This window comes from Grus americana, chromosome Z, assembly GCF_028858705.1.
Source record: "Grus americana isolate bGruAme1 chromosome Z, bGruAme1.mat, whole genome shotgun sequence".
Classification (NCBI taxonomy): Eukaryota; Metazoa; Chordata; class Aves; order Gruiformes; family Gruidae; genus Grus; species Grus americana.
This window is the reverse complement of record NC_072891.1, coordinates 81,027,837-81,050,742: the sequence shown is the minus strand read 5'-3', so window position 1 is coordinate 81,050,742 and position 22,906 is coordinate 81,027,837. Positions and strand designations below refer to the sequence as shown.

The window sequence follows — 22,906 nt, the reverse complement described above, 5'->3', positions numbered from 1 at the left end:
ATCCTAAGTACATACCTCTATCAGGCTTCAAGATACTCCAGATAAACATCTATATATCTTGTTCCCCTTCAGATACTGCGATTTCCTTGCATTTTATGGCGTTATGGTATTTTTGCCAATGTAAAAGGGCCAGAGCCAGCGTAAAATCTAAAGTGCTCATCCCACCACACATCATCTGGTACCACTTAGCATTGTGCCTCTGAAGCAAAAGTTCATTAGCTTTCCGCTATTAAAAGTGAGGATGTTCCAGTACAAATGCTTCCTGCTGTGCCAGGAGTGCTTGGGGAAGGGCAGATGCTGATGGCTGTAATGGCAGATTGGGAAGTTTTGCCTGAAGCTTGGTACAAATACTTGTGCACATGCAGAGATCCACATTTGAGAGGTAATATTTGATTGGTAGTAGAGTAAGAAAGCAACAAGAAATGTTTTCTTTACTGCATACAGTAACACAACTGAAAAAAGGAGATTTTCTACCTTTTTTACTGCGGCTGTTTCGTGACATAGCACCAGCCCATTGGATACAAGGTCTGGGTCCCACCTCCTGATATACACTGTCCTCTCTTTCTTACTGCTGTTACTGTAAGCAGTGTCTCCCTCTGACGTATGCCAGCTCCAGCCCATCTTGTGCAACAGCACCACTCCTTCCTGTTTCCCCCACCTCCAAAATAAGGAAATTCATAAGGATAGGAGGAATCATATTTCTTCAGCCAAATATGTTCCAATCTCTGCTCAAAGGAAAGTTTATATATTTTAACTAGTGTCTGGCTAATGTAATGAACAATATCTTTTTAATGATTTTTGTCAGACATGGGACAGGTGTAAGACTGTTCATTTCTGATATTATAAAGTGATGTTTCCTAAACTGTCAGGAAACTTTCATTTGCAAAACCTTATGGTAAAATGCAACCTTTCAAGTGAGATACAACTAGTGAATGTGTCAGTGTCAGTCCTGCTTGTGGCAACTAAATCCAATGATTCTAGGTCTAAGATACATTGAAGTTTTCTTCTAAAATTATAATGATTAAAATGCAGTTATGTTTTCAATGGGCATATACAGTGGATGGAAAGTTTGCATGCCTCTGTGCTTATTTTTTCCTCTCATCTGCCGCTTTAGGTAGGCCTGGCTTTAATTGCTGTTTCATGTATTTGAGCAATGCAGAACAGATCAAGGAAAAACAAAATCAGTCTTTGGACAAAAATAAAAATATATCAGCCCATTCCAACATTCTACATCTGTTATAAATAATAAGGTTAATCTCATAGTGGGAAGGATTTGCATCAATAGCCTGATGTCCTGAGATGGTGGCCCTAAGGATGTTAATTGGCAGCAAAACAAAGCCATTTATATCCAGAAATGCCCACTAGCAGTGCAAAACATCTGATCGCTCCAATGTGAGCTCACTGTACAAACAGTATAGCTTTGGCTAGGTGAAAGCATGTTCATATATCAATGTGAAAATAGTTGACCTCTACCTCAATGGACCTTTTTACTTCTCCGAATGTGGTAGTGTTTTATTCTTATTAGACTTAAAGGCTGCCTGGGATTGTCATTAAATAAACTGTTCATAATAATTGGGTACTTTTAGCTTTGAAAAAACACTGCAGTTAGATTCAGTAGGTGCTCGTTGCACACTTTACACATTTTTGGTAAGTTTTCTTCACTATTATTTAATGCAGAACGACATCATTTCCCCGCTACACTAGCAAGACAGTGCTGTCTAGCAGCTAAAGCTCAGGACTAGGATTCACTGCAGTATTTCACAACCACCAGCTTTAAGAGCTATTAAATCATGTCGTGATTATCATCCTGTTTGTAGCCTTAAGTACAAGGACTGGTCTAAGGGTAGGAAGGCTGGTCTGGGCACGGGGCTACAAGAAAAGTCAAGTACCGTAGAGAGCAGGACACTTTTTATGTTGGCCTTGTCACCAAAGCTATTTTCTCACTGAAATGGCCTTACCCTCTGCCTGGACATAAAATACAGATCATGAGTTTTAAACTCTTTGTCAAATGTTCTGAGAGTCAAAAGCTTAAAAAATTAAAAGGTCTCCTATGCCAGGTAGATATTGTTGCCTGAGTCATAAGCAAAGAAAGAATTCTCAGCTTACATTAAATTTTCTTTATGTTGGTGTTCTACTGTTCTACATTAAATTTTCTTTATGTTAGTGCTTTACTGTTTTCCTTTCTTACAAATACTAGGCACTGTAATGAATCTCACTACATCAGGTTTGTGTGCTTTGGCTTCCCAGGCATGCAAAGGCTCCAGCCCATGGTTATACTGCTCAGGCACAGATTTTGTGTACTATTCCTTCATGAGATTCATGGTCCAGTTGACAAAGAAAGTCGAACAATGCTAAACTGCCAAAGGCAAATTTTTAGTCTATTAGATTTTTTTTTTAATAGTTTCTGTCTTCAGGGAGCGGTGATAACTGAACACATTCGTTTTGCAATACAGGCTATAAAATAATTACTTTGTACTTTCAACAGTACCAGAAACATGCAGATTTATATAAAGCCATTAAAAATCTCTGTAGAAAGCTGCTTCAAGATAGAAGGTAACTCTTTGGGTGGCTCCACATGAACCAAAAAAACCCATCAGGTTTTATGATCTTGCTTAGAGGTATGTTAGCCTTTATGTCCAAGATAAAGTTAGAAAAAGAACAGACATCTCTTTCAAAAACAGACTTTATAGTTCAAAATAGATAAAACAAATCCATAAGCTTCATATAAACAAATTCTTCCAAATTGTCACAGCAATCATTTTCTAATCTCATCATTTGCACTTAAGCTGGATGTAAGCAATGGGGAATTCATAGCTGAAACCGATGTGAAACCAACTCCATGCTCTCCACAGCAGGAGAAATCAGATTTAGCCTAATACTGTGTGTCATATTTGTTTCTTCTGTGTGTTGCTGTTACATTCATACACAAAAAGCTATTTTAAATATCCTTTGCATGACAATCTGTTGTGCTCTCTACTATAAAACTGATTTTATAGGACATGATACTTGTGGGTCCCTAGAAGACAACAAAAAGTATTGTAAAAGACAACAGGAGTTTGTCAAGAGTAAGTCATGACAGACCAATGTAATTCCTTCTGTGACAGGGTATCATGTCTTTGCAGACACAGCCGTGTTTGCAAGTGCTGTGAGAAATGGTACTTGAAAGATGCAGGTGGAGTAAAAAGTTCATAATACACCAGAAAAAAATTATCTGGAAATGATGACCCAAAAGGAAAGTGCTAAAAGAATTAGGACAAATTAGCCTAAGAAGAGCAAGGAAAGACAACAGTCTCCAAATTTTCATGAACGCTGTAGAAAAATAAGGGAATAATCTACCCTCAGGCCAGGTGAGTCTAGTTTGTATACCTGTATTTGTCAGAAATAAGCAACCTCACTGGCAGCATGGTTATGGGATGCTGCGGGCTGGAGGGACACCACCTCAAGCTTCAGTTTCATTTTTAGGGAGATTGATACCTAATGGCAGATAGTGGCCCACCTATGGAGTCTGTGCTGAACAATCAGATGTCTGACAATCCTGCAGGCAGAGAAATGGAGATAGAGTGTCAAGGAAAATGAGGGACTTACCACTTTTTACAGAATTTTAAAAATCCAGCATGGAAAATTTTGCCATCAAGTATATGAACCTGCCAGCATAAAACTGTACCCTACAGTATAGAATATAGCAAACCCTACTGTTACCCTGTGTTTACACTGGCTACAAGAAAACTTACTTTTCTGTTTGGGCTAGAACTCAAGGAAGCCCATGTCTTTACTCTGGCTGTAAAAAGACCTTTTTTTCCATATGGGTCAACAGAAATTTGTGTTATTTTGTTCTATGTGTAAATACTCTAAAAACTGCTAATTGTGTACAGTGTTGGCTTAATGGACACCCATAAATTGTTACAGGAGTTGAGCTCTCTAAGGTTATTTCCTCACCTTGTTGTCTTGGGTAACTGTTACAGCTCCTTGCACTGACAATGTGTTTGTAGAGACTGAGTAAATGCAAAGCACTTGCACTGAATTTTAGGGATTACCTGCATGTAAGACTCTGAAATGCAAATCGCTTACAGAGGACACACAAATACCACCTCTTTCGCATTCCCTAAAAACCACAGTTCCTGAAGCAGAGGTGTACATTTGCAGAAGTGAATATAAGGCATTCATGGAAATACAGGTAAGCATATGGGGAGGATATGTTATACATCCAGTTCTTATGTTCCAGTTTGGTAGAAATTCTAATTTCCATTAAAACAGTCATTTTCTGGCTTGCAATTGCATTGTCACAGGTGCATACAGCAAGCCTCACCCAGCCCAACTCTTTTGCTAGCAGATTTCTTCTCCGGTGAAATGATGTGTCTCAGGTTCTTTCTGAGACCCTTCCCTGGGGGTAGGACCTGTTCTGGAGAACCGTGTGTTTGGGAGAGGAGCCACACTGTGAGTCTATATTGTAAATTAATATTCCCCATTCAGGCTCCACAAGTGGTTCAGCTGCTTCCTTAGGGCAGGGAGCTGAATCGCTAAGGTCAAGTTAAGGCTCCTCAGCTCAGTCTTCCCACAAACTAACCAGATTTTAACCATCTGAGGCTGGAAGTTTTTTTCTTCCTCCATTTTTTAAGCTGAATTTGTTAACGTTTGGAAGCTAGTGTTTTGTCTAGTGGCAAAACACAGGGTTGGAGTCGGGAGTTTAGATTCAGTCTGTAGTTTGGAAACAGTAACAAGCCTCAGGACAGCTTTTGTCCATTCAAGAACAGATGGGATGGATTATCTTTTGACAGCTTATAAGATCCAAGACTGAAGAAGATGCTTTGCAATTAACTAAAGTTCAGCACTGCTGAATTGTAACAAAAGGAAGATGAATAGTAAGATCTAACTATGAATTTCAGTTAGGTTTGATAGGGAAATTAAGAAGAAAAAAAATGAACAAAGATGTAAGAAAATACAAAGCTATGCAGAACACATACACAGTCAATTTTTCTCTACAAAATCACCAATGACCACCCCCATCTGCAGGGTGAAATTAATGCTAATCAGTTGCAGGCTTGTACTGCAGATGAACTCAAACAAAAATCAGCTTCTATGCAGTCTACCCAAATATAGCCCAAAGCTAATATTACAGTTTTGTGCATATTTATGTTATTAAAACATTATGTTCCAAACTGTCAAACTCAAATAGATTTGTAACAAATTTACATACATATTTAACCCCTTTTAAAAAGTGGTTTTGGAAACCTTAAGTAATCAAATCTGCTGAGTTTCCAATTAACTGTTGCTCGGTTTTTAGAAGTATGTAAGTTTAGATCTTGGTTAAAAAAATACCCACCTCTGATGATTTTAGGGTTCTTTTTACATGTATATGCAAATCAGATACATGTACTGGACAAGGAGTCAGTTGTCTGGGGAAGTGTAATTCTGGAAAAAAAATAAGTATTGGATTTCTAATACAGTAATAAAGCTTGGACTCCTGACATTTGCTACATTTTTATTATAGCCAGTGATATTTCTATCCATTAGCACTGAGGAGGAACGAATAATTATTTTAAAAGAGAGGTGTGGAGGAGGAAGGAAAAACAGAGATCCAGAAAAATATGAAACATCTACAGCTTTTGTTTATGAAGTTACAGTTAACAGCACATTGTGTCACATTACATTCATGCTTTATAGTTCAGAGCAGCTAATAACTGAAAAGCCCTTTAACAAAGGATTTACAAAAGAAAAGAACCTCAACAGACTCTCTAATTAATTGCTAAAGGAGAGCAAAATATTGTTTATTATTACCCTGCCAAGTTTACATTTGCATGCTTTATTTCCTTGGACCAGGTCACTGAGGTTTAGTAATAACAAAGATTTTGTTTAACAAAAATAACACTTCTTGGACAATAGATGGGTGACAGAGAGAAGGGAAGGACAGGAGACGTCAAGATACCGGTCAAATAGACACCAAAGTAGGTTTGAATGTTCAGAAAGAAGAATGGCTTTGTTGCATGGTGACAGTCTTGCATGACCATAATGTAATTTCTCTATGCTATGCTACATTGCCCTGGAGACAAGGAACTTGTTACAGGCAGGAGAATTCATCAGCAGGGAGAAAGTAAATAGAAAAATGGATGTTTAAAACAGTGTGAAGTTTTTGGCTCATCTCATGTGTTATCTTGTCTTCAGTCTCTCTCCATCCTACAGCACTTAGTTCTACAGAGATGTTTGAGTATAAACATTCTGAGCTGGATCTTCTCTGATGCTGTTTTATTTCAGCTTATTATGAGACTGGGCTAACGCCAACTGTAAAATTTAGATCTAGGTTAAGTTTCTAAGCCCTGCCAAAGATTAGGGTGGTCTGATCCAAACTGTTGTTTCAAGTCTTTCTCTTCTCTTATATCAGAGCCACATGGGGAGGTGGTTCTTCAGCATTTTCTGAAACATCTTTCATGCTTCAAGAAGTAATCTTTAAGTACAGATCTTTTTCATAAAACAAGCAGAAAATATACTGTGGAAAAATCTGTCGGATAAGGGCAATGACTTTGATTAAATATTGCTGCTGAAATAATTCTGGTGTCCCCGCATTTCCCATCTCCACTTGGATGTCCTCTTATGAGAAGGTCTCTCTGCCATACCTGTCTGCAGTGGCTCAGCACCGATGACCAACAGATCGGGCTTTGGGCCAGCCTGTGGCTGGTCCTCAGGGGTGGAAGGAAGCATTTGGCAGGTCCATGCTCCTTGCACAGTGGCTCTCCGGCAAGTGTCCTTTGGTTAAGCCAGCAGTGCTTGTGGCAGCCATAGGAGTAGTGAGGGAAGGTGGTGTCTCACATGGCTTCCTACTAGGGCTGTCTTGCATTGCTGCATGCTGTGTGCTACATGGCTCACCATCTGCAATTGGGGAAACCTGTCTTCTGCTCAAGGAACGTGCTCCCTGATGCCCTCTGTGAGGAGCTCTCCCTCCTTGAGTGGTGACAAACTGCCAAAAAACAGCTGGAAAGTAGCAGAAATGTCTCCCTAAAACCACACACGACTTCACTGATTTTATTTCCCTATAGATTTCCTACTTTAAGAACTCAGGACACTAAAATTATACTTCCTACCGGTCTAGCCTTGAGATGTTATTAAGCTGGGCATGAAATACCTATCCCATTCCTAGGATAATGTGAAATAAAATAAAAACAAACAAAAAAACCAACTGTATTGAACTTCTCAGTATATCTTGGCAAGGGTCCATGCAAAGAACATAGCACTCTTTTATGTCAATCAAAACATTTCATTTTAATGTCTATGTGTAAAAAGAAATAGTTCATATGCCTCTCTACTACAATTTATTCTTTCTAAATGACTGCCAGAAAATCCCCAAATCCCATCCCACAAAAAATAGAACTAGGCTGGGGTTTAATTTACTTTTTTTAAATGAAAAATTGATCTTACACCTGATAAACTGGAATTTTCTGATGAAAAACGTGTAGTTGCAAAATTTCATCCAGCTCTGCTCATCTTTAAGCACTCTAAGAGTGCACAAGGGTGAGATCACAGTGGGAACAGCAAAGCTGCAGATGGGAGCAATGTACAGACTTGGCATGGTTCCTGTTGGGAGAGGGATGAGGTTATAGGGAGAGGAGCTGGCGAGGTAAGGTGGCAGCCCTATCCCCTTCTCAAACCTAATGGCTGATGTGCTGACAGTGCGCTTTTCCCCAGAAAGAAAACAACTTAACAGTCTGACATACATCATATAGTTAACCTTTATTTCTCCTTCTGGTCACTGTACATGCTGTTTCCCTTCTTTCTGCCATTTTGGTGTCCACTAACTCACCCTCTTCCTACCACTTCAGGTGTCGTATTCCCTTACTCTCCACGGCTGGGTCGTTACAACTTAAACTTCCACGAGGCTCAGCAAGCGTGTCTGGACCAAGACTCTGTTATCGCCTCCTTTGACCAGCTCTACGATGCCTGGAGGTCAGGGCTGGACTGGTGCAACGCCGGCTGGCTCAGCGACGGCTCCGTGCAGTACCCCATCACCAAGCCCAGAGAGCCCTGTGGAGGGAAGAACACAGTGCCTGGGGTCAGGAATTACGGGTTCTGGGATAAAGAAAAAAGCCGATATGATGTTTTCTGTTTTACTTCAAACTTCAACGGTAAGAGTGTTCTTCAGCCCTACCTTGTAAATGACTGTTTCTGCGCTCAGGAAAGAAACTCCAATGGCAGCAAGTGGTGTTTGATTTGTCAAAGCTTATGTTAGGCTTGGAAAATGTTACCGTTGAATTTACAAGGACACATGCGCAGACTAAAGTTGTCTTTGCCACGTGTTCATGTAGATTGTTTCAACCACCCAGAACTTGTATTGGCAGGAGTTTCTAATATCTCTGCTTTCACCCCATTAAAATTTATATGTACTCTTTTAATATTGATATATGCACAGTTTATTTCAGTTAAAGTGATGAAGAAACCTGCGATTCATTAATTGAGCTTTCCTGTTGAATTCAATTATAATTATTAAGTTTTACAACTTAAATATATCACCAAAACAAAATTCTGTTCAGCACTATGCTGTTGTGTCAAGCAGCTCCTGCTCATGTACCAGCTCTAATATGACTAATACTTCCTTATCAGCAAAGCTATTTCTAGATTTTATGCTTAATAATTTAGATTCCTAATCTTAGTACACTGCCAAAACCATGTTCAATTTTGCTCTGAGCTTGGTCTGCTCTAAACCTTATTTTAGCAACTGCAAGCTTTTTTGCTATTAGTAGATGTTGCTTTAGGTATGAAATTACTGGATCTCAGCTTGCTATCATTTCAGGTTTAATCTAGTGGCTAAAGAGGAGTTAGAAAACATGGCTGTGAATGAGAGGAATGTTGCAAGTGAACATGTGCTGTATGATTTACAGCATCATACGTGTGGATAATTCCTACACAACTTCGCTCATGTTTGGCCTGCAGCCCACCCAGACCAAGGAGCATGGCCTTTTTTGTTTATGCATAGATTGCTTATCCGCAATGAAGCATTTTTGTCCTACAGCACACCAAAAAATAAACATAGGCCTTGCTCTCAGAAGATATGCTCTAGTGCTAAGTCTGCTCCACCCTCTCAAAAAAATCCCAAATCCTCAAACCAACAATATTAAATTAGGCTGGATGCAGTCTGAAACAAAAGTTTAGCTGATTTTTATGATGCTGCATCATTCCATGAAATGCTGGCTCGTTTTTTTCTAGCTTCATTTATCCAAAGTTAAATCCTATATGATCTCATCTCTGATATGCAGATTTAATCCCGTTCTATAGAAATAGCACCAAGGAATAAAATAAACAAGGAAAAAGAATTAAAATGTGGTAGCTGCACTATTTATCAGGCTTGCAGAGTAAATGTTTGTGACTGTTGTTCACTAATCACCACCCTTTTCCACACTATCAGCTGGACAGTATCTCTAGTATCTCTTAAGGAAAGAGAAAAATAATTTCGGGGGGGGGGGGGAGGGAGCACTGACAGATAAATATTGTCTGTGCATTGATACAGCAAGAAAAAGAAAGGAGAAAGAGGAATATAGTAAGGTGAGGAGGTTAAGGTAGTAGAGAAATCAAAGACAAGACACTAAACTTAATCTTATCCTTGGTGAGTCTGTTAAAACGACCTGCAAGACAGAATACTGTACGGCCATAGGATGATATATAAAGCTGAGCACCATCTTTTCTACTTCCATACAACTCAGTGCCATGTAAATCTCTCAAGGTGTCAGCAGAAAATCTGGACTTCTGCTTCTCTCAGCACCTGTTTTCTTAACCAGCAGCTCACCAGATTATGTTATCCTCACACGTCCCTGCTATGTTCTCTGCTATCCGTGTCCCGAGCTTACCTTAATATCCACAAAAAACCCAGTCACTCTCCCAAAATGCCAACCTCCTATTTTCAGCTCAACACTTCAGATAGATTGCTTATGTATGCCTAACAGCATACGTTAGTTTTCTCACTGTAAAGGCAAAAGCTTATAATAACCCCATTTTGCCACCAGGTTGCAGTTGCCAAAGATAGTGGCTACGGGCAAAGAGTTATTTCTGCAACACCCAATATTGATTCTCTCAGCTCAGGAACAGCCAAGGAAAATGAGAAGTGGTTAGGACACCATGCATTTCCAGTGGTGGCAGTGACTGCTGGAGGCTCCTGACGGTGTGAAACAGAGAAGCCTTCAGCTTTATGTAAGGGAGCTGGAAAAATGCCAAGGGCCCCAGGATCAGGGGAGTATAAGGCGAGCTCCAAAAAAAAAACCAAAAAACCCCTCAAAGAGTGTCAGTTGTGGGAGCTGCTATGAAGAAAGAGGGCGAGTAAGGTTTAGATTTATGCTAACTGGGTTCTTTTTAGGGAAAGAAATCCCCCAAATACCTTATGATCTCAGGGATCATAAAAAAAAAAAAAAGGCTCAATTTTAAATAGTTCAGCAGTCAAAGCGAAAAGTGTCTAAAATACATGCAAAGCTTGGTTTTTACCAAAGAAGAAAGGTACAAAACAGTAAAATTACATTCAGACATTAAGGTGAAAAAAGTAAATGAAGTCATCAATGCAGTGAGCTCAAATCCAGATTCCAGTTTTCACTCTGAAACTGTTGGATCCCATCTGTGATAAGCTGACTACACAAAAAAAATACTGCTAAAAAAAGGGAGGCTTATACCATTAGTGAAAAATTCTACATGCATTTCTGTTACCAGCACAGGCCAATTGTTTTAGCAAAGTTTGTCTGCAATGCAATATAAAATAATCTCAGTACTTTATGAACTTGCCCTCTACAGTGTTTTTTCTTAGACTAGCGTAAAAGCAATACTTGAACATTTTGTTCTGCCTGTATAACTTCTTCATACTCAAATCTTTCTGTTGGTTCATAAAAGACCTGTTCATATTTTGTGTGTGTGCGGGCAAAGCCAAAAACCTGAAAATGCTTCATACATTTTGATGTAGTAGTACCAGCAATTTATCAGTTTTTAAGAATATATAGTGATGTGTTTCATAAAACACTGCAAAGAGTAACATTAGCATAATGCTATCCATTAAATCCATCAGAATACTGTGAAATAACATAATTCTTCTGCCTGCATAGGGAGAACTACTCGATGACGTTTCCCAACCTGCTTTTACATTCCTTGTGTTGATAAAGGCTATTGAAAATGAATATACACAAGTTGGAAGTATCTAACTTAGATTTGGAAATTCCATGTTGGAATTTCCTGATGTCTGAGGGCTCAGCTCTGTTCCTTCACAGACAATTTCTCCTCCACTTTTCTTTCACAGTAGGAGCCACTTTAATCCATGTTCTCTTTAGAAAAGCTAAAGGTTCCTATCCCGTGTGGTGGGATGACCTGCCATGATCCAAAGGTTTGCAAGGGCTGCAGACCACCCCATTTTCTCTCCCTGCTCTGCCGCAAGGAATGGGGATGCTCCTCTGCCATACATTCCCTCTAGAAGGAAAATTTGGGCTTCTACACATCAATTTGGAGGAATAAATACAGATGAATCCTTTTGTTGCAGTCTTCCCCACAGAGCCCAAAAAGCATAGGACAGAGAATATATAATGGTAGAGCTCAGTGGTTATTCTTTTCTTAATTTCAAAGAGCTTCTGAAGGACAACAGTGAATTTCTCAAAGGAAAAACCATGGGAATCTTTTGCACGGAAAAGTGTTAAGTGAGCTAAATATAAACATATGTATCAGCTCCTCTATAATTAAGGATTTTCAAAGTAAAGGTATAAGTAGAGCCTGTATCATACTTTCTGTGTGCTAGCATGCATTTTGTTATATAGCTTGCGCACAGAACACTGCATAATTGATTTGTTATCAGCTCTAGCAGAATCAAGTAAAAATGTCATGTTAACAAAGTTAAAATTACAAAGAATAACTTTTAGGGATCATGTCAAAAGTGCAGCTGTGAACCACCTGTTTGCTACAGTAATGAATGTGATAAGCTGGCCATCATTTAAATGGGAGAAAGGTATAGAAAGTCATCTCTGAATAATGCGTGATGACTGCTCATTTTACCATTTCAGAATATTTTATCACTGGGAACATGTAGCCATTGTTCCAAAAAGAGAAACAAACACACCCAAAATAAAATTACATACCCTTTCTTAGAAGTGATTGCTTCTGAGTCACCGGAGTCACTACTGATATCGGGGGGTGGGGTGGAAGAGGATTTTTAAAAATTATTCCCACCTATTTAGTGTAGCAATTCAAAATCAGTGACCTGAGATGATCACTGGATATCAAAATACTTATCAGGACCTTAAGATTAAAGGCATGGAAAGCATCTCACTTTGCACAAATTTTTAACACATTCTTCACTTTTGAGGAGCAATGGCCTCGCTCAACCATTTACTATTGCTGTAACATATACTGAACGGAGTCTGCTGAGCACAAGATAGGGTCTATATGTTGTGGAGGTACAGATATACCCTTCTGGCTGCTGAGAATGCCTTTTATGGCCATATGAAACCACAAATTAGAGCAGTTTTACACTGTAAAATGACTTAACTGATTTCTGTGGCCATAAGCTTTTTCGCATATGTGTCAATCGCTGGCTGCAAAGGCAGTCCTGCACTCACCATTTCTCCTACGCGTGCTGCCACCCACCAAGCAGAGCTTGCTGCTCGGCTGCCCCTGCACAGCATCAAAGCCATGAAGCTGAGCTAGAGCTGCCGCAGCAAACCAGTAAGCTGTCAGGAGTAGTCAGCCCTAAGGCTGAGCCCAAGCGCTCAGATACTCCATGGCTGCCTGCACGTGGAGGCATGCTCTGTGAGCACTCCACCAATCTCTCTCTTTCAAAGGCATTGCATTAATGCTTTTTGCAGAAAATAGTGAATGGGGTGGTACTGCCTTTCTGTGCCTCTGAAGATGATGGCCCACTGTCTAGTACACACAGCTGCAATATAAAAAATTACTAATAAATCTCTCAATTTAGAGCTGAGCTTGGAAAAATCTCCAAGGGTGGTGCATCCCTCAAACTCCCACAGTCACAAGAGTGTATTTGGGTCAAGTGCTCAAGTTTTCCTCTCTAAGCTCTTCTGTTACATGGAAAAGCTTAAAATAGCTGTTATAGATGGAGTTTGATTAGTTTTGCATAAACTTTCTGCCCCATGATTTGGATGTGAAAAGTCAAATCAAGCATGCTCGTTCTCTGTAGGAGTGACCCAACTACTAGATATTAATAAGAGAGAGACCATTAATGCCTCCCTCTCCTTCCACAGCAATTAACAAATACTAAGACTGAACAGTTAGGAACCCTTCTAACCGATTAGGAGGGAAAAACCAGCAAATCTGTACTGAGATTATTAACAGAATTTTATTTAATCAGACAGTCTGGATACACACTGCACCCCTGTGGGGTTTACTATTAAAGTTCTCCTATTTAAGGAAGGGGCAGAGCATAGGAGTTTTTATTATTGATGTCATATGTCAGAAGCCTGACCTTACTGCAAATCCCTAGGAAATTACATTCCATCGACATATGGTTTGACGAGCAACTAATAAGCTAGGTGAAGTTTACATACTATCAGTCCAAATCCCCATTCCCCTAAGTCTGAAATCCTGTTTGCTTTGGGGAAACCTCTTAGTTCCTTAGCAGGAACAGGTTTCCACTTAATAAACATTCTCTTTAGCAGCACCTTGTAAATGCTCTGAATTTGCTGAAATGGAGTTAAGCAAGCATTTTGTTTTACAAAGGGGTAGATTACCTGCTCTCAACAGTTTCCTGTGGAAATACTGTAGAGTTTGTCTCTGACAGCAATGAAATTTTTTAAAAGTTTCTTCTCCACCACAGCTGCAATGTATATGCCTTTTTTTAAAACGTTCTTGTCATGGTATACAATTTCCAACCTTTACACAAAGTTAATTCAATTATCTTTGTGTTGTCATCTGACCTGACATTTCTTCACTTAGTAAAAAGCTATGTGTTTTTGCAGGGATCTGGAGATGATGTAACTCTTCCTCTTGCTCACCACTTTTTCTTCACCAAGAAAGTATTTTGAAATTGAGCAGAATTCTGTTTGCCTATTTTTATGAGGAAGAAAAAGGATATTATTCTGAAGCATGTTCTTAATTAGGAAGTAAAGACTGTTCTCTGGCATTAGAAGATTCCCACATGAATAAATTCCTTTGTTTTTCAGCTAACTTGCCTCTTACAGGACAGTCAGATTGAAAAGTTGTGAGTTTATTTGGAAATTATTATTCCTTCAAATAAGCACTATTCCTCTGCAATCTATTTCTACCTCACACTTGGTTAATTATCCACTCAGTGATGAAAAATAATCAAGTAAAATGAATGAAAGTCTTACAATGAATTTATATTACCTTGATAAATGAAATTAATGTTAGTATTTTTGCTGCTTATGGATTAGGAGAGGACACTTCCTTTCTGAGCTTTACTTGCTGGCATATGTTTTCATTACCTTGAGACAGATGCACGTTTTTCTTAGCAGCACTATCAGTTCAATGCCATCTTACAGTGAAGATATAACCTTTGATGCCTAAAGAGAAACAGAGCTGCAGAACTGCTGTGCGTGGTTTTGACACTGCTAATGAAGACTTACGACAGGCATGGTTTTGATCTACCACAGGCTCAAACTCTGCTTCTGGAAAGCTGTGTAATATCTCAGCTTCCCTACCCCCACCCAATAAATAAATAAATAAATTGTCCTTGTACTTAATCAGAAATGAGGTCACCGCCTTGTCAGAGAGTAAAACTGTGTGTGTTACCTCCAGCCACCCTCACCCTGTGCTATCAAAGGCCAGATCTTGCTATGCTATGCTTCTGAGAGGAAAACTCGTACAGGTTTTAAGCTAACGCTGGGAGCATATTGTAGAAGTGCACATGTTTGGACCTTTAACTGATTTCCCTTCTCTGGCAATAAGTTACAGCTGTATGAGGTTTGCTTTGCCCGAAATCTACAGGGTTCCTCAGATGTTTCACTGGATTGTCATTGTCACCTTGTTGGTAAATGCATCTGGCACCAAAAGTTTAGATGCAGAACAGGGGCAGTCCTCCAAATCCCAGGCTGTCTTCCATCATCCCTCTCCCCCCAATCTTTTTATTCCTGTTTTTCTACCTCTGAGGATGAAAATGTATTGCAACAGTTCAGTTACCACTGAACACAAGTGAGGGTGGGCATGCTGTACCATTCTAAGTTAGCAGAAATAAATAAAGCACTCCATTTTTTATTCAAATAGTCTGTTTTATCCACCTGGCTTCCCTCCCTCCCCCCAAATTTTTATCAATTCACCATAGAAAAACTTAAGATATTTTTAAATAGTTCAACGTCCAAATTGCACGGTCCCAAATCAACCACTTCTTGATGTGATTCTGCAATGGAACATTTCCATTTCTCCTCAAAAGCCACCATTTTATTACCACATCATCTTACTCATGTTGCTAATGACCCTTTTTCCTTCTTTCTCTTACTAGGTCGTTTTTACTACCTGATTCACCCAACCAAGCTGACCTATGACGAAGCCGTCCAGGCGTGCGTGAAGGATGGAGCTCAGATCGCTAAAGTTGGCCAGATATTTGCTGCCTGGAAGCTCCTGGGGTACGACCGCTGTGACGCCGGCTGGCTGGCTGACGGCAGCGTCCGCTACCCGATCTCCAGGCCAAGGAAACGCTGCAGTCCTAACGAAGCAGCGGTTCGCTTTGTAGGCTTCCCTGATAAAAAGCACAAGCTGTATGGTGTCTACTGTTTCAGGGCATACAACTGAAAATACCTAGAGCACAAAAGTTTCTAATCCATTAAGAACATGTGAAAGATTTCTTTTCGATATGAACTCATGCAAGTTACCAAAACTGTGATAAACCTTTTTTTACTTACTGTAAAGAATCATTTTCATAAACCCAATCCATTAATTTGTTTTTCTTTGTTTTAATGTTTTTGTAAAAGTATCATTCCATAGATATTTAAAATTAATATAATTTAATGGGAGCTCTAGGTAAGGAAGTTTTAGAGCCAAATTCTTGAAGCTACATCATCCCAACAAAATATACTTTTCATGAATGGGGCATGCAATAGAGCTTGATGATTGCTAGGGCACAATTATGGAATGTAAGGCTACTCAAAGCAGAAGCTTTTAAAAGCACAAATTTTACATATTTGTATCGGTTTGAGAAACACTGCAAATTGATTATATCAGGAATTTCAAAATAAGATAATCTTTTTGTTAAAGGGGATCAGTGAGGTTTTGCAAAAAAATCCTCACAACAACGTAGGTTAGAAAATAACTGTTTTCACTGGTTTCACACAGGAACAACACAGAGTTTAATAAAAGCAGCTAAAACAGTCCACAAAAATAGGACTAGTTTTACAATTTAAAATCTTGCCTTCCTGAAAAATAAGCTCATGGTCCCATGCATAGGAACAAGCACAATTAGTTCTCCTGAACATTTCAATTGTGTTTTTGTTACGTATAAGTCATTGATGAAGGAGTGAATAATTAGCTAATGAGAAAACCCTATTTTCTTCTTCTCTCCAATTAAAGATGCCTGAGAAGTGTTGTATTACCTTTGAGTAGCTTTACTGAGTTATTTTTAAACTCTTAAAGGCCATTTGCTAAGCAGCATATAGCATCTACTCAGGGCAGTTGTATAAATGAACTGCTGGACAGAGAAATTGTAAACTTTAGCAGCTTGATTTTACGTTAGCCTTTGAAATGCTATTCTCTTAATGAAAGAACATTACAATATTTAATATTTCTTATCTATTTACACATCACAAGAAATAAAAATTAGGAAAAAGACCCCACCATTAAAATTATCAAGTCTTAGAGCAAGATTGTTAAATAAAATCTGAAACCAGATATTAAGATTTAGAAAAGAATACTTTGTTTTCTTACATCTCATTTTTATCTAAAAAGTACATCTGGTTTTTAAACTATTGATGAAAATATAGTATCACAGATGCTAACCCAGAATTATTTAGTTAATCCTCCTTAGAGTTAACAGAAAAACAAGTATGGAAATACTTCTTTTCACTAAATCTGCAGTGGTCTAGGTGGAAGATGTTTACCTATATCTGCCAGTGTCAGAGATAAACATGCACTGTGCATGGTGCCTAGGATTTTTAGAGCTGCCTAAAGCACTAGGTCCTCCCTAAATACCAATTTTGAGGGAATTTGGGTTTCTGATGCAAACTTATTTTGGATGCAGCAATTCTTGGTGCTCATCTTCAGATACCTTAATGCAACCAGTTTTTCAGAGAGTGGGTGCTCAAGGCTTTCTGAAAATTTACTACACTTATGGTGTCTCAAGCTGGATATAAAAAAAAAAAAAAAGAGGCCACTGATTAAAAATATCTTGGTCTTGAGTAATGTCTTAGGCAGTTTTGACATTCTCTATCCAGTATTGGTTCTACCACTTAAAAATGGAGAACTCTTTTTCCTACTCTATGCTTGCTGACTATGAAGATTTCAGAGGACCAATATTTGTATACGCAAAATTTTATAGCTTCCCATTGTTTCCATATCTAAATGAGATAGTGTGGTATTTATCCAAGTAGGACACAACTGGTGTGCTTTCATGAATAGTTTGATGTAGTTCTTTTCCCATGGACATGAGTAAATAAATCTCTTTCCTGGATTGGTTGTGGTCCTGTTTTAAAACTCTGTGAACAAACAAGATGTGGTAGGATTGTAGTGGAAAGGTAGGATAGTGTAAGCGCTATCTTTTTGGAGTTTGTTCCCATCAAGCTCAGAGGCAAATTTCCATCCTTTTGAGGATATTTGCATCCACTGTGGATATTTGCTCATACTATATAGATGAAGCAATCTGGGTGCCAACTCCCCCCCCCTCCTCTTTTTAATCCACTAGGAATTGGATTTTCTTGAACCTCTATCACTTAGCTATAAATACAGACATATTACAGGTCAAGCCCCTAAACCCATGTAATCTTTTCTGTACGGCCATTTTTTAAATCAGTGTCCATTTCACACATTTTCTCAGGCCATTCAGAACCTTTTCTGAAGCCTTTGGGGAAAAAATTGAAATGGAAATGGAAATGGAAAATATCCGTACAGGATAAGGAATGGGGTATGCAAGACTGGACCATGACCAAGAGGAATATGTTATTCCCCCATCCAATCTTCAGAAATATGGGGAAAAGGTGCAGACTATTTCATAGTCTTTTCTGAAGCTTGGACAGGGAGGTTGTGGGATGGGAAAAGCTATAGGGAATATACCAGTTGTTACCCCAGCTAGATCCAGAGTTGCTGTAAAGAGGGAAGCCTGTTATGCAGCTGGCTCTATCCTCCCCAAAGATCTACTAGATCTGGAGGAGGCTGCATGGTTTTCCTATTGCACAGAGGTGAAGAGACCCTCATGAATTTTTTTTTTTTTTTTTTTACCTCTCCAGGGAAATCCTTCACAGGGTTTCACCCAGACACATCTTTTTTGCAGGACTGGGGATTATATTTTGCCTGCATAAAAAATGTACACATCCAACCCACTCGTGGGGCTGGCTAAAGTGCCCTCACTGCTAGACCAAAGGCACTGCGGGAAAGGCTAATTCAGCCTTTCACCAACTTTGCAACGCTCTGGAGATGGCTGGTCAGGTCCTAAATCACAGCAATCTCAGGCTTGCGCTAGCTTATGCCTTCTGTGTCCATATCTCTGGGCTGCCGCTGTGACAGCCCGGGCGTAGCATCCCCCCAACCCACCCCTGCTTTGAGCATCACCCATACCCCGGGCCGGTGGCTGAGCAGGCTCTGCACCACCCAAGTGATCCCTCAGCTCCAGGGAAAACCCCTGAGCTCCCAGCTTGGCAGCACAGGACAACAAGGAATTAGGTCTCTCCAGAGAGACACTAAGCTGGGATACGATCACAGATGGCCAAATTTATCTTTCAGTTATGCCTGTAAGTTCGCATTGAAGATATTGCTTGCTAGGAACCATGTAATGGAGTTGCAGTATGTGAATTTGCATTCGTCGTGTTACTTATGAAGAGCCCAATAGTCTAATTTGGGATCAGGCTAGATTTAGATCTGTGTGTTGATATACAACATTATGTATTGTTATAACAGATACAGTTAATTGGATAGTTTAATGACAATGCATTTGTATGAAAAAAATAATTAGTTCTAATGTAAGCAGTTATAAAACCCATTAAAAGTTTATGATTACCTGAGAAGTGGGCAAAAATAGACAAAAAGACACGAATTATATTTATTTTTACAGCTACTGACTCCATTTCCTTTTATAAAGTCAAATGTCAGGATGTTTTCTTATTTTTGACTAAGCTAGCTAGGTGCTTGGATAAAAACTTTAAAAAGCAGCTTAAGAACTGGATAAAAGTCTGTGCTATTTTCTGTTCATGAGAGAATATTCTATCATTAGAATCAATTCATGTTCTCTGTCATTACCTTGTATTTCACCATGTATCTGAATTTTAATGCCCATGAATTGACAACTATTAAATCATGTTGTTCTTTTCAATATGAGGATTCCTCCTTATTGACTGGCCATTCTTCTACTTCTGTCCCAGAAAACACAAAAAGGAAAGGAATAGATCCATCCATGAAAATACTTGCTTTGCCATAGTAAACAAAGTGATTACAAGACTAAGGGGAAAAAAAACCAAACTACTCTGTGAATATGATTTACAATGAAAATAAAGAAAACTGTATTCCAAAGCCTTTGTTTTATGCTTCTTTGAAGCATTTTGAAAGTAGAAATGCAAGTACCAATTTCTTCGTGTTCTCTGCCACCTTCTAGAATAAAATAAAGCATAAATAAGGAAGGATTTATAGATATATGTGGTTAGTAGACTGCATATGCATCACTAGAAATTGGATGTAGAACAGTGTTTCATGTATGGGAAGATTTATGAAATTATTTATATAATCCTATCACCTTAGAAATTAAAAACCAACAAAAATCACTCTCTGTAATGTGCAACAAGAAAGATTTCCAGTGTCAAGCAAAGAATTAGTTATTCAAAGCAATGGGCCAGCTTTTCAGCTTCTATAATCACACTATTTCTGCATTCTTGTATTGATCTGTGCTGGAGAGTTAACCCTGAAAGTTCCCTACGCTGCACCACTTTGCTGAGAAATACTTATCTTCCAGAAGCTTTCAGTATATCTGCTGTGTTTTAAAATAGATGAAAAAGAGCTTAGAAAATGTCGTGGTTTAACCCCAGCCAGAAACTAAGCACCATGCAGCCACTCACTCACTCCCCACCCCCCCGGTGAGATGGGGAGAATGGAAAAAGAAGTAAAACTCATGGGTTGGTGTGGTGGGGTGACCCCGGCTGGAGGCCAGGTGCCCCCAAAGCCACTCTGTCACTGCCTTCCTCAGCTGGGCAGGGGGGAGAAAATATCAGGAGAGGCTGGTGGGTCGAGATAAGGGCAGGGAGAGATCACTCACCAGTTACCGTCACGGGAAAAACAGACTCCGCTCAGGAAAAAAAAAAAAAATACCTAATTTATCACCAAGCAAATCAGAGCAGAGCAATGAGAAATACAGCCAAAGCTTAAACCCCGTCCCCCCAGCCCTCCCTCCTGCCCGGCCCAACTTCACTCCCCATTTCTCTCCCTCCTCCCCCACAGCGGCACAGGGGGACGGGAAATGGGGGTTGGGGCCAGCTCCTCACACGCTGTCTCTGCCGCTCCTTCCTCCTCAGGGGGAGGACTCCTCACACTCGGCCCCTGCTCCAGCCTGGGGGCCCTCCCACGGGAGACAGTCCTCCACCACCTTCTGCAGCGGGAGTCCTTCCCACGGGCTGCAGTTCTTCACGAACTGCCCCAGCGTGGGTCCCTCCCACGGGGTGCAGTCCTTCAGGAACAGACTGCTCCAGCATGGGTCCCCCACGGGGTCACAAGTCCTGCCAGCAAACCTGCTCCGCCGTGGGCTCCTCTCTCCACGGGGCCACAGGGCCTGCCAGGAGCCTGCTCCAGCGTGGGCTTCCCACGGGGTCACAGCCTCCTTCAGGTGCCTCCACCTGCTCCGGCCTGGGGTCCTCCACGGGCTGCAGGGGAATCTCTGCTCCACCATGGACCTCCTTGGGCTGCATGGGGACAGCCTGCCTCACCATGGTCTTCTCCAGGGGCTGCAGGGGAATCTCTGCTCCGGTGCCTGGAGCACCTCCTCCCCTCCTTCTGCACTGACCTGGGTGTCTGCAGAGTTCTTCCTCTCACATCTTCTCACTCTTCTCTCCAGCTGCAATTCTTCTTGATGTGTTTGTTTTTTCCTTCTTACCTCTGTTGTCCCAGAGGCACTACCACCATCACTGAGTCAGTCTTGGAGCCAGCTGGCATTGGCTCCCCAGCCAGCTCCCCCCCAACTTATATACTGAACATGATGTCATATGGTATGGAATATCCCTTTGGCCAGCCTGGGTCAGCTGTCCTGGCTGTGCTCTCCCAGCCTCTTGCGCACCTCTTGCAGAAGACTCACACCTTCTCGCTGTCAGGGCTCGGGAAGCTGAAAAGTCCTTAATTGTATACACTGCTTAGTAACCACTGAAACATCAGTGTGTTATCAACGTTATTCTCATATTGAATCCAAAACACAGCACTATACCAGCTAATAGAAAGAAAATTAACTCTATCCCAGAAAAACCAGGACAGGAAAACTTGTCACTCAGAATAAGGGAAGTCTGTATTACCATTAATACATGACTGAGACAAACATACTTTATTTTCCAGCAATTTAGTTAAAACAAATTTAAAACTAATAACATTTTCACTTTACAACGTTAAGCATAAAATAAAATTAAAATTAGGTTTTTCACTAATAGTAGCAGCTTCCATTGAATGAATCTCACTATTCAAAATAGAGATACTGTCTTCATGTCTGGAAGCGACTGGATTTAAGACTTGACGGGGCTACACAAAACCAGAAATGTCTAGATTTTCACCTAAAGGCTTAGTAAACGAAGTAGTGGGCTGCCATTTTATTTAGCCATTCTCTCATTTACTCACAAAGGATACCAGCAGCTTTCTGTTCAACAAAAACAGCTAGTTTTTTTTCTTTAAGGTTTTAAGAAGCTCAATCTTACACATTTGTCAGCCATTTTCTCCCTTTTGAATAAGCAGTTACAAAGGTTGAACAAATATGCTGTAGAGCTATAAAATTCCAGTGCTAGGTAATTTACTATACAAAAAGAGACAAGATTTCTCTTGTCAAATCAACAATACAAAACAAACAAATGGTCTTGATTTTAAGAGAAAGGAAGGATGAACTGATGAAAAATAATTACTATTGAAAAATAATGAATGATTACAAGTGAAAACTAATTACTCTTCTTCCCATGTCATGAATAGGGATGGTCCCTTTAAAACAGGGCTGACCTGAAAGATTCTTTAGGAAGAAAAAGGAAAGACGACAGAAAGCAATACTTCAGCTCCTGGTCTTTCACACTGAGTTTGCCTTTGTTATATTTTGCCCAATATTTATTAAGCCACAAGTTTAAATATATAATTTAAAAAAAAAGCCAACAGCAAAAAAAATCCCAACAAGAAACAGATTAATAATAGACCAAGAAGTTGGCAGGGATTTCTTTTTTCTCTTCATCAAGCCTCACACTGGAAGTACGAAATTCTCATTAGAACTCCTTTGAATCTAATGTTTTCCCCTTTCTGCCTGAGAATGTCTCAATCCATAAAGCCACAACAAGATAAAAATGTAAAGTCCATCTATGTCTTCAATATCATGCCACAGGCAAGCAATTGTTTGACAAATAACAACAGCCTTAACATGGGACTCGGCTAATGAATTATGCACTAGCATATTTTCCAATGTGTCCAGTGGGTATTTAATGGATTCTTTTTTTTTTTAAAGGCCAGCAAAAAAACCCAAAATGGTATGCCTTGATATTAGTTGAATAAGAACAGTTGGGGTTTTATCCCTTACTAAAAAGATACATTGTATGGCACTTCAGCTCCTTACTTCCTACGCTGCTGTTCACTGTACTTA

At 39.8% G+C, this 22,906-nt stretch overlaps 1 protein-coding gene across 4 annotated transcripts in view; it reads left to right on the top strand.

Annotated features, from left to right (window-relative positions):
- The window catches only part of HAPLN1 (hyaluronan and proteoglycan link protein 1), a 70,616-nt gene extending 51,193 nt beyond the window's left edge, over positions 1-19,423 (top strand). For all 4 annotated transcript variants that reach the window (XM_054810472.1, XM_054810470.1, XM_054810471.1 and 1 more), the window contains exons 4-5: positions 7,809-8,111; positions 15,413-19,423. In XM_054810472.1, coding sequence (XP_054666447.1) covers positions 7,809-8,111; positions 15,413-15,702 — 593 coding nt within the window. In that variant the 3' untranslated portion in view covers positions 15,703-19,423. The remainder of the gene's footprint in view (positions 1-7,808; positions 8,112-15,412) is intronic.
- The last annotated feature ends 3,483 nt before the right edge of the window (positions 19,424-22,906 follow it).